This window comes from Siniperca chuatsi, linkage group LG1, assembly GCF_020085105.1.
Source record: "Siniperca chuatsi isolate FFG_IHB_CAS linkage group LG1, ASM2008510v1, whole genome shotgun sequence".
Taxonomy (NCBI): Eukaryota; Metazoa; Chordata; class Actinopteri; order Centrarchiformes; family Sinipercidae; genus Siniperca; species Siniperca chuatsi.
In genome coordinates, this window is record NC_058042.1 from 38,009,766 (window position 1) to 38,022,549 (window position 12,784).

General features: G+C 44.0%; 1 protein-coding gene and 1 long non-coding RNA gene across 2 annotated transcripts in view; one reads left to right on the forward strand and one right to left on the reverse strand.

The window, feature by feature from the left end:
* Window positions 1-9,786, forward strand: part of spg21 (SPG21 abhydrolase domain containing, maspardin) — a 10,473-nt gene extending 687 nt beyond the window's left edge. Inside the window, exons 2-9 of the mRNA XM_044198309.1 lie at window positions 85-147; window positions 5,210-5,371; window positions 5,925-6,005; window positions 6,946-7,091; window positions 7,175-7,283; window positions 7,838-7,945; window positions 8,034-8,174; window positions 9,207-9,786. Coding sequence (XP_044054244.1) covers window positions 85-147; window positions 5,210-5,371; window positions 5,925-6,005; window positions 6,946-7,091; window positions 7,175-7,283; window positions 7,838-7,945; window positions 8,034-8,174; window positions 9,207-9,329 — 933 coding nt within the window. The 3' untranslated portion in view covers window positions 9,330-9,786. The remainder of the gene's footprint in view (window positions 1-84; window positions 148-5,209; window positions 5,372-5,924; window positions 6,006-6,945; window positions 7,092-7,174; window positions 7,284-7,837; window positions 7,946-8,033; window positions 8,175-9,206) is intronic.
* LOC122877176 lies at window positions 3,200-5,203 on the reverse strand. Its single transcript, XR_006378201.1, has 2 exons — window positions 3,857-5,203; window positions 3,200-3,803 (listed from the first exon to the last, which is right to left on the reverse strand). It is a non-coding gene; the product is annotated as an uncharacterized LOC122877176 (long non-coding RNA).
* Window positions 9,787-12,784: the final 2,998 nt, after the last annotated feature.

Here is a 12,784-nt window from a genome sequence, read left to right on the forward strand (position 1 = left end):
TGTTTTACTGTACGTTAAGAGCTGCATTAGTGAACTGCGTGATTTAGCTGTTGAAGTCACTGTGTTTCCTGAATGTGTCCTCAGATGGAGGAGATTAAAGTGTCCCCTGACTATAACTGGTTCCGAAGCACAGTGCCCCTGAAGAGAGTAAGTACCTCATGATTTCTAACCTGTGATGGAGGTTTGTCACCACTGGGCCCACTGCTCGATGCAGGACTATTGCATGCTGTACGTATTACAACAAGTACACATGATCACATAACGTGTAGCGATATGGACAGAACCGGTAGATAGACAGGAAGACGCACAAAGACCCATGCTATCATGTGGCCTGTTTCCTGATGTCTCTCAGTGGAGCTGTTATGAAGTGCGTGGGTCTCTGGTTGATCATTACCATGCAGCATGATTACATTTGCATATCTGCTTGATAAGGAAAGAGTCTGTCAGCTGTTTATTGGCCAGGAGGTCTGAGTTCACTGTGGCATGTAGCCCAACGGTTTGCCCGTCTGGCATTAACATATACTGTGATTTTTACATTTTTAGTTTATTTGTAGAGTTTTAAAAGTCTGTGGGCGTGTCCTGATGGTTTTCTTAAACGAACCCACGCAGAGCTTGGTCATGAAAACAGTAAACATTTGGCTTCAGTAACAGCGTTGGATTTGTCCTGTGGCGCTGGGAAGGAATTTGGTCAGATAATCACAAGATGAAAAATAGTGTTGGGTCTTCTGTTTAGTAAGTTTAATATTGTAAATTCAAAACCATGGTTACAGTAATTAAAAGTATAATGAAAATCTCCACCAAATCTTTTGGACAACGTCATATCAAATGTAAGAAGTCATCACTTACAAGAAGAGATGTCACAGACCGATAATCTGAATAGAAAAGTGTCGGCGTAGCTGAAGTGTCCGTCTCAGTCATAACCACAGGAGAAGAGAAGTGACCATTCGCTGCTGCGTCCTAAACGACTTTAACCCCCCAGCTGGATGCCACAGGCGATCTGCTTCAGTGTTGACTGTTTTTGAAATATTAAGACATTGTTAGTAGCACCTGACTTCCTGTAAAGATTGAAAGCGGGCTCCAAAGTCATGCATGAGCAGAACTGCCGGTACATACATACATTTTACTCAAGTATAGCACATATGACTTATCTTGAAAAGAGGCTTTTTTTCAAGACTACCTCGAGCAAACAGTGAAGGGCCAATGTGGTTTCCAGGGTTGAAGGGTTAAACTGGTACTGATCACTTCCGAGAGTTCCCGGGACTTCTCGCCTTAAATGAAGTTTAGAAACTGAGGAGAACTGAACGTAAACTTAATTTTCTGCTGTTATTGTGGTCATGTGTTTTAGAAGAACAACAATTGCTCTTGAAAGTACAGTACGCTCTAAGGTGGAAACATGTGATCGCCTGGTTTTCAGCATGTGCTCTCTCCGGTTCTCATGAAACGTCGTCCCAGCTCTGTGCTGTGTGCAGCGGTGTGAGGAGCAGCAGTCTGATCACCATGATAGCCTCAGTTTGAGCTCCAACCATATTTCTGAAGGTTTCTTTCGGTACGTATGATAGTCTTCAGTATGTCTACCAATACCAGGATCCTGCAGGTTTTTCCTGGGAAATACCAGGATCTCAACCCTACTGGCTTCCTGACCACATTCTAATATATGGTGATAATAATATGAATCTTTCCTGCCAACCAATCTGTAATAAAGTGGTGACTGTCTTTTCTTCATCAGAAAGCTTTCTCGTGAGTATGACCATATGACGAAAACCACAAAAAGCTTGAAAACTAAATGAAACCTCTCCAAACTGCGTCCAGACAGAGCAGATAAAATATACAAATGCAATGCTAGAATGGCAGCGCCTTCCTCTCCACTGCTGCCCACTGCGCTCCTGTTTGTGTGCTTTTACTTCTCCGGCTGCATTCACACTGATCAGTACGAGCTCGTTCACACCTGCTGTGTTCGTAGCACACACAGCTTCGGGCCTTTGGGTTTAATACAGAATGCCGTTTGTCTGCTAACTAGTAACTAGAAGTCAGTTACTCCCTGATAATTGTGTGTGTTTGACTAGCTAGTTAGTTAGTTGCTTAGTAACTTTATTGTCCACAGCACAATACAGAATAAGGATAATGATTTAAAATCCAGAAACACAGTAACAATAAAATGGTAATAATTTAATTTCTGTCCACAGTTTTGGTGGCTCTTACACGTCTGGAGCGCCTCCCTGAGGGTAAAAACTCAGGTATAATCTGGCGAGCTTTTCTTTCTATTTAATTCAGATTTCTCATTCGGTTGCATCTGATGTTCCCGTTTCACAGCTACATTTCCTATTCTCTGCTGTTAGTTTATTCCTGACAATCAGATTTCCATTTGACCACAAATTACAAAATGAAATACTTTCCACCAGATAGTTGTACAGCATCTCCAGAGTTAGTTTACTAACATTAAAATCACTGACCTTCCTCAGTAGAACAGTGTAGTCTCTGTTCATATATTTCAAACAGTTTGTACAGTTTCTCAGGAGAGTCAGTGGGTGTCTCACATGAAGAAGAAGGTTTCCTTCTCTCAGCCTGAGTGAAGGGATTTGTCCCACAGCACACACAGTGTGCACACTATGTACTGGGCTAGTGGTTCACACTGTCTGATTCCTCCCAGGTTGTATTTGTTGAAAGCTGTGAGCCCCGAGAGGTCAACGATCCCATATTCCACACACAAAACAAAAACACAGGTACTGGAGAGAAATGGAAACGATAAGTACATTTTGTATATCAGATTTTTGTTCCTTTGTCAGAAACATCTGAGAGGGGCCAGACCCCCCCACTCTGATGTGTCGTTTCTGCGTCATGTATGAATATGTTAAATGTGTTTTATCGAGCGATATCATGTGTCTCATACATTCAGGGTGTAAAATAACAGTTCAGTCTGTGAAGCACCGTCCAGAATGCCAGCGTGTGAATGTGAGGCTGTAGCATGAATTCATCATTTCAACATTTCTCTTAAATGTGGCATCGATGTTCCAATTCATTCAATATGTCAGGGTGTAACGCTAAGATATTATTAGTGAAATAATTTACAATACTGTGTGTGTGTGAGAGAGAGAGAGATGGAAATATGACATTTCTGTTAGTTTCATGTGAGGAAGGTTACAGCCTCCTCATCGCTCCACACAGATCTGATGTTTTCAGCTCTCCACTTTAATTCACATGCTTCATGTACGTCATCATTTATTCACTCAGTCTGTTTCAGTCTGTTCCACAAACAACTTTTACACCTCAGACAACAGGAAAGACTTGTTACACATGCGCATAAACAGGTGGATGGAAACACACTTAATGAGAGAGAGAGAGAAGCAAAACATTATCTGGTTACTTCAAAATATGTTGAGCCCATTTTGGTATCACAGGTTCATCGGTGAAATAAAGAGTCGCACTAGAGCCATCATCACGCCAGTTAGAAATGGCTCGAGCTGCGAGGAGTGACACTGGACGACCAGCTGTCCTTCGCTGCCAACATGGCTGCTGATTCATCCTCCACAACATCAGGGGGCTATGTCTGTTCCTCACCCAGGAGGTGGCGCAGGTTCTGGGCCAGGTCCTTGTCATTTTGTGTCCGCACTGGCTACCGGTGGCTGCTTGAATCCGATTCAAGACACTGGTACTTGCCTACCCTGCTGCAAATGGCTCGGGCCCGTCCTACATCCAGGACATGGTCAAACTAAACACCCCGGCCCGTCCACTACGCCCTGCTACTGCCAGTTGGCTTGCTACTATATCACTGAGGGGGGCCCAGCTACCGTTCAACAAAATCTGACCTGGACTGAAAACCCGCCTGGTCTGACCTGGACTGAAACCCGCCTGGTCTGACCTGGACTGAAAACCCGCCTGGTCTGACCTGGACTGAAACCCGCCTGGTCTGACCTGGACTGAAAACCCGCCTGGTCTGACCTGGACTGAAAACCCGCCTGGTCTGACCTGGACTGAAACCCGCCTGGTCAGACCTGGACTGAAACCCGCCTGGTCAGACCTGGACTGAAAACCCGCCTGGTCTGACCTGGACTGAAACCCGCCTGGTCAGACCTGGACTGAAATGGACTGAAAACCCGCCTGGACTGATTGCACCCTGGCGAATAAAAGATAACTATCATTTTCTCTATCTTGTTGTTTCTAAATGGAGCACTTTAGCAACTGATGTATTCACATGGTTGGAAAGTCTCCACTTCAGGTGCTGAGAAGCTGGTTTAAAAGCTGCTGTTTGTGCTCTGCAGCTCCTCAGTACTCCTCAGTGTGTGTGTGTGTGTGTGTGTGTGTGTGTGTGTGTGTGTGTGTGGAAGCAGGACTATAAAGCAGCACACACACACTGCACTGAATAATCATGTGACAGGTTGAGCTACAGTGTTGGACATTGATCTACCAGCCACTGAGCAGGCGGCTCTGCTGTAGTCCTACAAATCATTTCTGTGATTTTCTGTAGACTTTGCTTCTCTACTGTAGAGCTGATGTGGTTAGTCGATCGACAGAAAATGAATCCGAAACTATTTTGATAATCCAATAATGCTTTGATTTCATTTTCAAACAGAAACGCCAAACATTTGCTGCCTTCAGCTCCGGTTCTCTTTTTCTCTGTTTTATATCAGTAAACTGAATATTTTGGGGTTTGGGATTGCTGATGGCATAAAACAAGACATTTGAAGACATGTTGGACTCAGAAACTGTAGATAGACATTTTTCACTGTTTTTAATAATCGAGTAATCAAGAAAATGCAGATTAATTTATGATGAAGATATCAGTTCGAGCAGCCATAGTCTACTGTGCCAAAATGTTTAAGGGGGCTACTTTAGTTAAAGGACAGGTTGACACTTTTTCAAGTCTGTCCTAAAACAACACTCACATGTCCAGATGAACAATCATTCCTCCTGTTCATACCGGCTGTCCTTTCAATGGAAGTGATGGAGGAGCCCCAGTCCTCGTTCTGTTTAAGGCCTCATATTAACATTTCATGTCTAAAATGGAGTGAAGTAATAATTCTGAGTACTTGTCCTGGACGGATGTTGTCTGTGCACGCTTTATCATAACTTGAACTACTTCCTAGTTTCGTCACAGGTCGGTCGGTCTCCATCATAGACTGTATAAAGACCTCTTTGTGTACAGTCTTCGGTTTCACGTTTGTTTTCCGCTGCCTGTCTATAAAGAGACTTGTTGTGTCTTTTTCTCCACCAGATTATCGTTGATGACGATGACAGCAAGGTGTGGTCGCTGTATGACGCCGGCCCAAAGAGCATCAGGTGTCCCATCATCCTCCTCCCTCCAGTCAGTGGGACAGCTGAGGTGTTCTTCCAGCAGGTGCTGGCTCTGACAGGCTGGGGCTACAGAGTCATCTCGGTGAGCTTGTCACTGAAGACAGACAATGTCACGCGCTAGGGATGCGACCACCCGTTATATTATTAAACCATTAATCTCAATTCCTTTTGTTTATCTAATGTTTGAAAAATCTTCAGTTTCCCAGAGCTCGAGCTGACGTCTTCAAATGTCTTTATTTTGTCCGACCAACAGTCCAAAACCCAAAGAGATTCCGTTTGATAGAAAACGGAGAGAAACTGACGCCAGAGGATGTTTGCCATTTTTGCTTGACGAATATCTGTAGTGATTAATCGATAATCAAAATAGTTGCCGATTAATTTTGGTTTCAGCTCTGTGAATTAGCATATTGACATAAGGAGAAGACAACCAGACGCATCATGAATATCTAAATGTCTAGTTTTGAGATATATAACACCACTTATATATATGGTGAAGAAATGTATGCAGGATAGTTACTCACAGATGATGGTCAAGTACCGTGAGAATGTGAAAATGGTGAATCAGCTCATAAAACAGCGGCTTGGTCTAATTGCTGAACAATGATTGTCTTGTTTGTGTTCTGTGTGGTTTCCAGCTGCAGTATCCGGTGTACTGGGATCTCATGGAGTTCTGTGACGGCTTCAGGAAGCTTCTGGATCACCTGCAGTTAGATAAAGTGAGTGTGTGTCTTCCTGCTGCTTCAGAGCTCATCTCTTTGTAAAAGAAGTCGCGGTGGGTGGCTGACGTCATCTATTCAGGATCCAGGTGGAGTTGTACAGTCCAGCAACTTTTAGTGCTGGGTTTAAGGCTGTGTGTGTGTGTGTGTGTGTGTGTGAGATAGATACAGAAATGGAAATATGTAAATTGGAAGTTAAATAAATAATACTTAATATAAAAAATGCAATAACATGTTCACTACACAAGGAAAATGATATAAATTACATTATTTTAAAAAAAATAGCTGAAACAATAAACAAACAATGACTTAATTATAATAATAATACTAGCAGGAATTACACACATGGAATATGAATGTTCACACATGAGTCTGTGGATAAGGTCTCATTTTCCATTACATGTACCCGCTTGGCAGACGCTCAAAGTGACGTACAAATGAGGTTCAGTCCAAACTGCAGTAGATATAGAATAAGAGCTTCAACACTCGGTTCGTGTTCCAGCTGAAACACGAGACACGAGGCTGCAGGTGATCAAGTCACATGTAAGTACAGAGATAATGGCGTTTTTCTTCGAGACAAGGATTGGCATATATTATGTGAGGCAGTACTCTGTAGGTCTTGCCTCGCAGTGACGGTCCGACGAGTCGTCGTTTAGTTGCAGATGGTAGTGAACGAGCATTACTGAGCTGAACTTAATGCTAGCAGCAACAGGGAGCCAGTGGAGGGTCATGAAAAGAGATGTGAGATGTTATTGGCTGGTTGAAGATCAGACGTGTTGCTGCATCTTGTGGCAAAAACATGGCAGACAGTTGCACCCTCTCTGAATATCATAGAAAGGAGGCCACCGAGAGTAAAGCAACAGGACTGTCATTAATGTGGGCACGTTTCCTGACCCCCCCCCCCCATCTAATGATGATCCTCTGTCACCTGAACCTTCAGGTCCATCTGTTCGGGGCATCCCTGGGTGGATTCCTGGCTCAGAAGTTTGCAGAGTGCACACACAAGTCTCCCAGAGTGCACTCACTGATACTGTGTAACTCATTCAGTGATACCTCCATCTTTAATCAGACGTGGACAGCAAACAGGTGCTTTTTAATGATTCCAGCCCAGATTTTCCTCTGAATGTTGACATTCATTATTAATGTTTGGTTCCCATGTTGCTCCTCAGTTTCTGGTTGATGCCAGCTTTCATGTTGAAGAAGATTGTTCTGGGGAACTTTGCTAAAGGACCCGTGGACTCTAAAATGGCAGATGCAATCGACTTCATGGTCGACAGGGTAAGTGGACGTGTGTGTGTAAAATCCATTTTATTGGTAAAGATTTGAAGCTAAATATTAGCATCACTAATGCTAAATGACATGAATCAGAAGTGCATTCTCAGCGTTGCATGAGGACGTGCTGTCAGGTGTAGAGGAGTTCATTACCAGTCAGTACCAGACAGAGACTAAACCAGACTACTTCAGGGATTCATCGTGGTCTCAACAACAAGTTGCTCTGTGCGTTCGTCTGCAGCTCCTCTCTGGGGCCGCTGATGGCCCTTCGGTTCAGAAGAAAAGACGTCTCGTTCCTCTGTCCTCACAGCTTTTCCTTCATCTGTCCTCTCGTCTTCAGTGGGAGGGACTAAGATGTGAGGAAAAGACCCAAGTGAAGAAACGTGGAGACATTTAAGACAAATGAGAAGCACCCTTAAACAGCAGACATGAGACTAACGTCTATCCTCAGAAAATAAGTGTATTTCCTTATAAGCAGGTGACCGCTTTGTTAGTTTAATGTAATGTCTTTGTGTCTGAATGTTAATATCTGCCCTCTGTGTGTTGTGTGTGTGCTGCAGTTGGAGAGCCTGAACCAAAGTGAGTTAGCATCGCGGCTAACACTCAACTGTCAGAACTCTTATGTGGAGCCGCACAAAATAAAAGATGTTGCTGTGACCATTATAGATGTAAGTGTTAAACCGTCTCTTCCCGTCGGGTATAGCAGTACCCGTTCATGTATGTGTCTACTACAATAACCCGAATGATGGTGTGCAGGTGTTTGATCAGAGCGCTCTGTCACTGGAGGCCAAGGAGGAGATGTATAAACTGTATCCGAACGCGAGACGAGCTCATCTGAAAACAGGAGGAAACTTCCCGTACCTGTGCAGGAGCGCTGAAGTCAACCTCTACATACAGGTACGCTCATTTCCCAACACACGTCACCTGCAGGGGGAGACAGCTGATGCTTTTGTCTGATCAGATACATTCAGCCTGCCGTGGCTCGGATATTTTATTCAGAGAGAGTTAAAGAATCAAAGGGCTGCCGGTTTGGTTGGTGATATTGATACCCCCCCCCTTTGAACAGTCACATGTCAAACGTTTCGTTGCTCTGGTTGGTTATAGGTCTATACAACAGCGCCCTCTGCAGCAGTCCTCGTAGTAGTAGTCCGATTGCTCTGGACGTTCTGCCTCTGTATGAAACGTTAGCCATCATACTGAAAATGGTTGGCCGGCTCGCTCAAACGCTGCCTTCATTAAACACTAAGGCGTGCTAGCGAGTTGTCATGTAGTATACTGGATTCTAGATGGAGTCATCACAAAGAGAAGAATGTGATTATTAACAAAAGCACTTGTGTAGCTTGTTCAGCAGTCTCATACTCTCACGCAGGCTGAAGTTTGGTATAGAGAGACGGACTAACACGTTGTTGGTTTGATGTAATTTGTTGACGGTAAGAAACATCTAGAATGACACCAGACGGGTTCTTTAAACTGTCACACAGAAGTCAAACTTTGTGCTGAACTGATGAAACGCAGCTCGATGAGATTCACCTTTAGACTGCAAACAGTTGCTGGAGGTGGGGAATGAAACGTTCACTGTGCTCCTCTGTAGTTTAACTCATCGTTCCTGACGGCACTTTAACCCTGCGGTAATGACAGGACCTGGTCTGGAAGACATGGACATTCAGCAGGACAAAGACTAAAGCCTCTCCAGGGGGGCGCCAGAGAGCTGAAGGGGAGCAACGATACTGCAGGAGGTGGATTTGAGTCAGAAACCTCCCTCCTCCTCAGAGTCCTAACTCCGTCAGATCTGAACTCACAGCCATGACCACATATCGAATCATTCAGTGTTACTTCCAGAGGAGATCATTCATTGTCATGTTTTGTGTTTGATGCGACGTGTGGTTTTAATTGCTTTTTTTAACGATGCTGCTTGTTGTTTATGTACAGATTCACTTGCGTCAGTTCCACGGGACGAGATACGCTGCCATCAGTCCTGCCATGGTGAGCGCCGAGGAGCTGGAGGTGCAGGAGAGTCACCTGAGCAGTAACCAGGACTCTGACGACCAATGAGACGCCGTTTACCTGCAAGCTGTTTTCCTCTGAACATTTCCAACAGCTTCTCTCACTCTTCTCCTGAACGCATCATTTCACAGGAGGTTCTCCAGATTTTCTATGGAGCTCAACAGCCAATCAGCGAGTCAACGGAGAATATTTTTATTTCACAGATGAAGCAATATTTTGATAAATGCTACTCGACCGCTTCGCTTTAAAAACATACGACACCTTGCCTTATGTGGAATAAATCTGACAATTGTTGCACTCATAAACTGCCTGAACTGTTTGCCTCAAGTGTTCATTTCTGTGTGTAATATATATTGTGGTTAACACAGCCAGCAGTGAACTGGTTTCCTGTTAACAGAAAGATGGACACACTTATGGAGAGACATATTTCAAAGTGTTTGTGTAATCCGATGAAATGAAGTTACATTTTGTTCCATTTGTTTTGGAATACACTAATTATTTTCAATTTCGAGTGTTGTGCAGTTATTTCCACTCGTGTCAGTGTTTGAAACGTGGCTCTGCAGGAAGTTTACATGTTGTCACTGAGCAGTGTGAAATAACTTTCTAACAAATGTTTTTGACTCCATCTGTTGAACACAAGTTCTCTTTCTACAAACTGAAAATCAAACGCAGGTTCAAGTGGAGTTCATCCATAGCTCCAAATGCTCCTGCAGCTGCAATTGATCATGTTTCTTTTCTCTGCGTCTGAACGCTTTAAGAATTAATGATAGTGATGTGCTGTGCCTTTTATAAGAGATGATGTACACATTCTCTACACCGACACATCTTTTTTTGCAGAAAACCAGTTTAATGTTGAACTCTGCTAATGTTATGTACAACCAACGAATAATAGCAGAATGTGCTGCAAACGTTTCATTTCAATACAACGAATTCTATCAACATGTCCACAGTATCTCCTGTTTCAGTGCTAGTTTCACTGGAAGTCAAGTAAAGCTGCTCAATCAATATTTTTATATGGCCGGTGGATCAAATGACAACACGTAATGTGAATGAGGTCGCTGATGACAGAACTATCACCTGACTGCTGTTCCTCTTAGCTCTACAGTGTTTTAGCATCTTTCAGCTCGTTTAGCCACAACTTTACTGTTCTGGTTCCCTCTCCGCTCTCAGAGCGTCGTTTCCAGAGAAAAAGCTGGAGAAAGCTGCTGAACACGAGCTGCTGAGCAGCAGACAGACACAGTCAGAGCAGCTGCTGAACATAGCGGAGCATCTAGCTGCTAAAGAGCCAGAGAGTGCATCCGGAAAGTATTCACAGCGTTTCACTTTTTCCACATTTTGTTATGTTACAGCCTTATTCCAAAATGGATTAAATTCATTATTTTCCCCAATATTCTACAAACAATACCCCATAATGATAACGTGAAAGAAGTTTGTTTGTTTGAAATCTTAGCAATTTGTATTAAAAATAAAAAACAAAAACATCACATGTACAGAAGTATTCACAGCCTTTGCCATGACACGCAAAACCGAGCTCAGGTGCGTCCTGTTTCCACTGATCACACTTGAGATGTTTCTACAGATTGATTGGAGTCCACCTGTGGTAAACTCAGTTGATTGGACATGATTTGGAAAGGCACACACCGGTCTATATAAGTCCCACAGCTAACAGTGCATGTCAGAGCACAAACCAAGCCATGAACTCCAAGGAATTGTCTGTAGACTGTTGAGACAGGAATTGTATCGAGGCACAGATCTAGGGAAGGGTACAGAAACATTTCTGCAGATGTGAAGGTCCCAGTGAGCACAGCAGCCTCCATCATCTGTAAATGGAAGAAGTTTGGAACCACCAGGACTCTTCCTGGAGCCAGCCGTCCGGTCAGACTGAGCGAGTGGGGGAGAACGGCCTTAGTCAGGGAGGTGACCAAGAACCCGATGGTCACTGTGACAGACCTCCAGCATTTCTCTGTGGAGAGAGGAGAACCTTCCAGAAGAACAACCATCTCTGCAGCACTCCACCAGTCAGGCCTGTATGGTGGAGGGACCAGACGGAAGCCCCTCCTCAGTAAAAGGCACCTGAAGGACTCTCAGACCATGAGAAACTAATTTCTCTGGTCTGATGAAACAAAGACTGAACTCTTTGGCCTGAATGGCAAGCTTCATGTCTGGAGGAAACCAGGCACCGCTCATCACCTGGCCAATACCATCACTACAGTGAAGCATGGTGGCGGCAGCATCATGCGGTGGGGATGTTTTTCAGCGGCAGGAACTGGGAGACTAGTCAGGATCGAGGATGAATGCAGCAATGTACAGAGACATCCTTGATGAAAACCTGCTCCAGAGCGCTCTGGACCTCAGACTGGGGCGAAGGTTCATCTTCCAACAGGACGACGACCCTTAGCACACAGCCAAGATAACAAAGGAGTGGCTACGGGACAACTCTGTGAATGTCCTTGAATGGCCCAGCCAGAGCCCAGACTTGAACCCAATTGAACATCTCTGGAGAGATCTGAAAATGTCTGTGCACCGACGCTCCCCATCCAACCTGATGGAGCTCGAGAGGTCCTGCAAAGAAGAATGGGAGAAACTGCCCAAAAATAGGTGTGCCAAGCTTGTAGCATCATACTCAAAGATTTGAGGCTGTAATTGGTGCCAAAGGTGCTTCAACAAAGTATTGAGCAAAGGCTGTGAATACTTATGTACATGTGATTTTTTTCGTTTTTTTATTTTTCATTATTTTGCAAAGATTTCAAACAAACTTCTTTCACGTTGTCATTATGGGGTATTGTTTGTAGAATTTGGAGGAAAATAATGAATTGAATCCATTTTGGAATAAGGCTGTAACAAAATGTGGAAAAGTGAAGCGCTGTGAACACTTTCCGGATGCACTGTGTTTCCCTCAGCAGCTGCTGGAGACCAAACACAGAGCTGACAGAGAGAAGACCGGACTGACGTCCATCAGGAGACACAGACACGCCTCCTGATGAAGCGTCATGCTGCTCTGTAGCTGCTGGACGGGGAAATACGCAGCCGTTTGCTGACAAGTTCAAAACATCAACTTTACATTGGTGGTGTTTTAGTTTAGAGGGCGGCTGTGTCTCATTGCGTGGAGCAGCTCGTCCACTAATTACAAGGCTGATGGTTTGATCCCCAGCTCCTCCTGCCACATGTGGAAAGTGTTCTTAGGCAAGACACTGAATCTGGCACTCTGCATGGTGCACCTCGCTGCCGTGTGAGTGTGAGGCAAACTAATGTGCTTCGGGTAAAAGCTGATAAATGTGAGCAATGAGGAGATTCGTGTCTAAAAATCATTGGTTTTGCATTCTGGGATTTGAGATATAGAGATATATATATATATATATATTTTTAATAAATCAATTTTATTTGTGATGCCAGAACAGAAACAGGAAAGTGTACAATAAGTGTGAACAAACTGAGGAAGATCATGAGGGAGAGGATCGGCTGCACAGCAACAGATTGCATAAAATCATTAGACTTTCTACAGC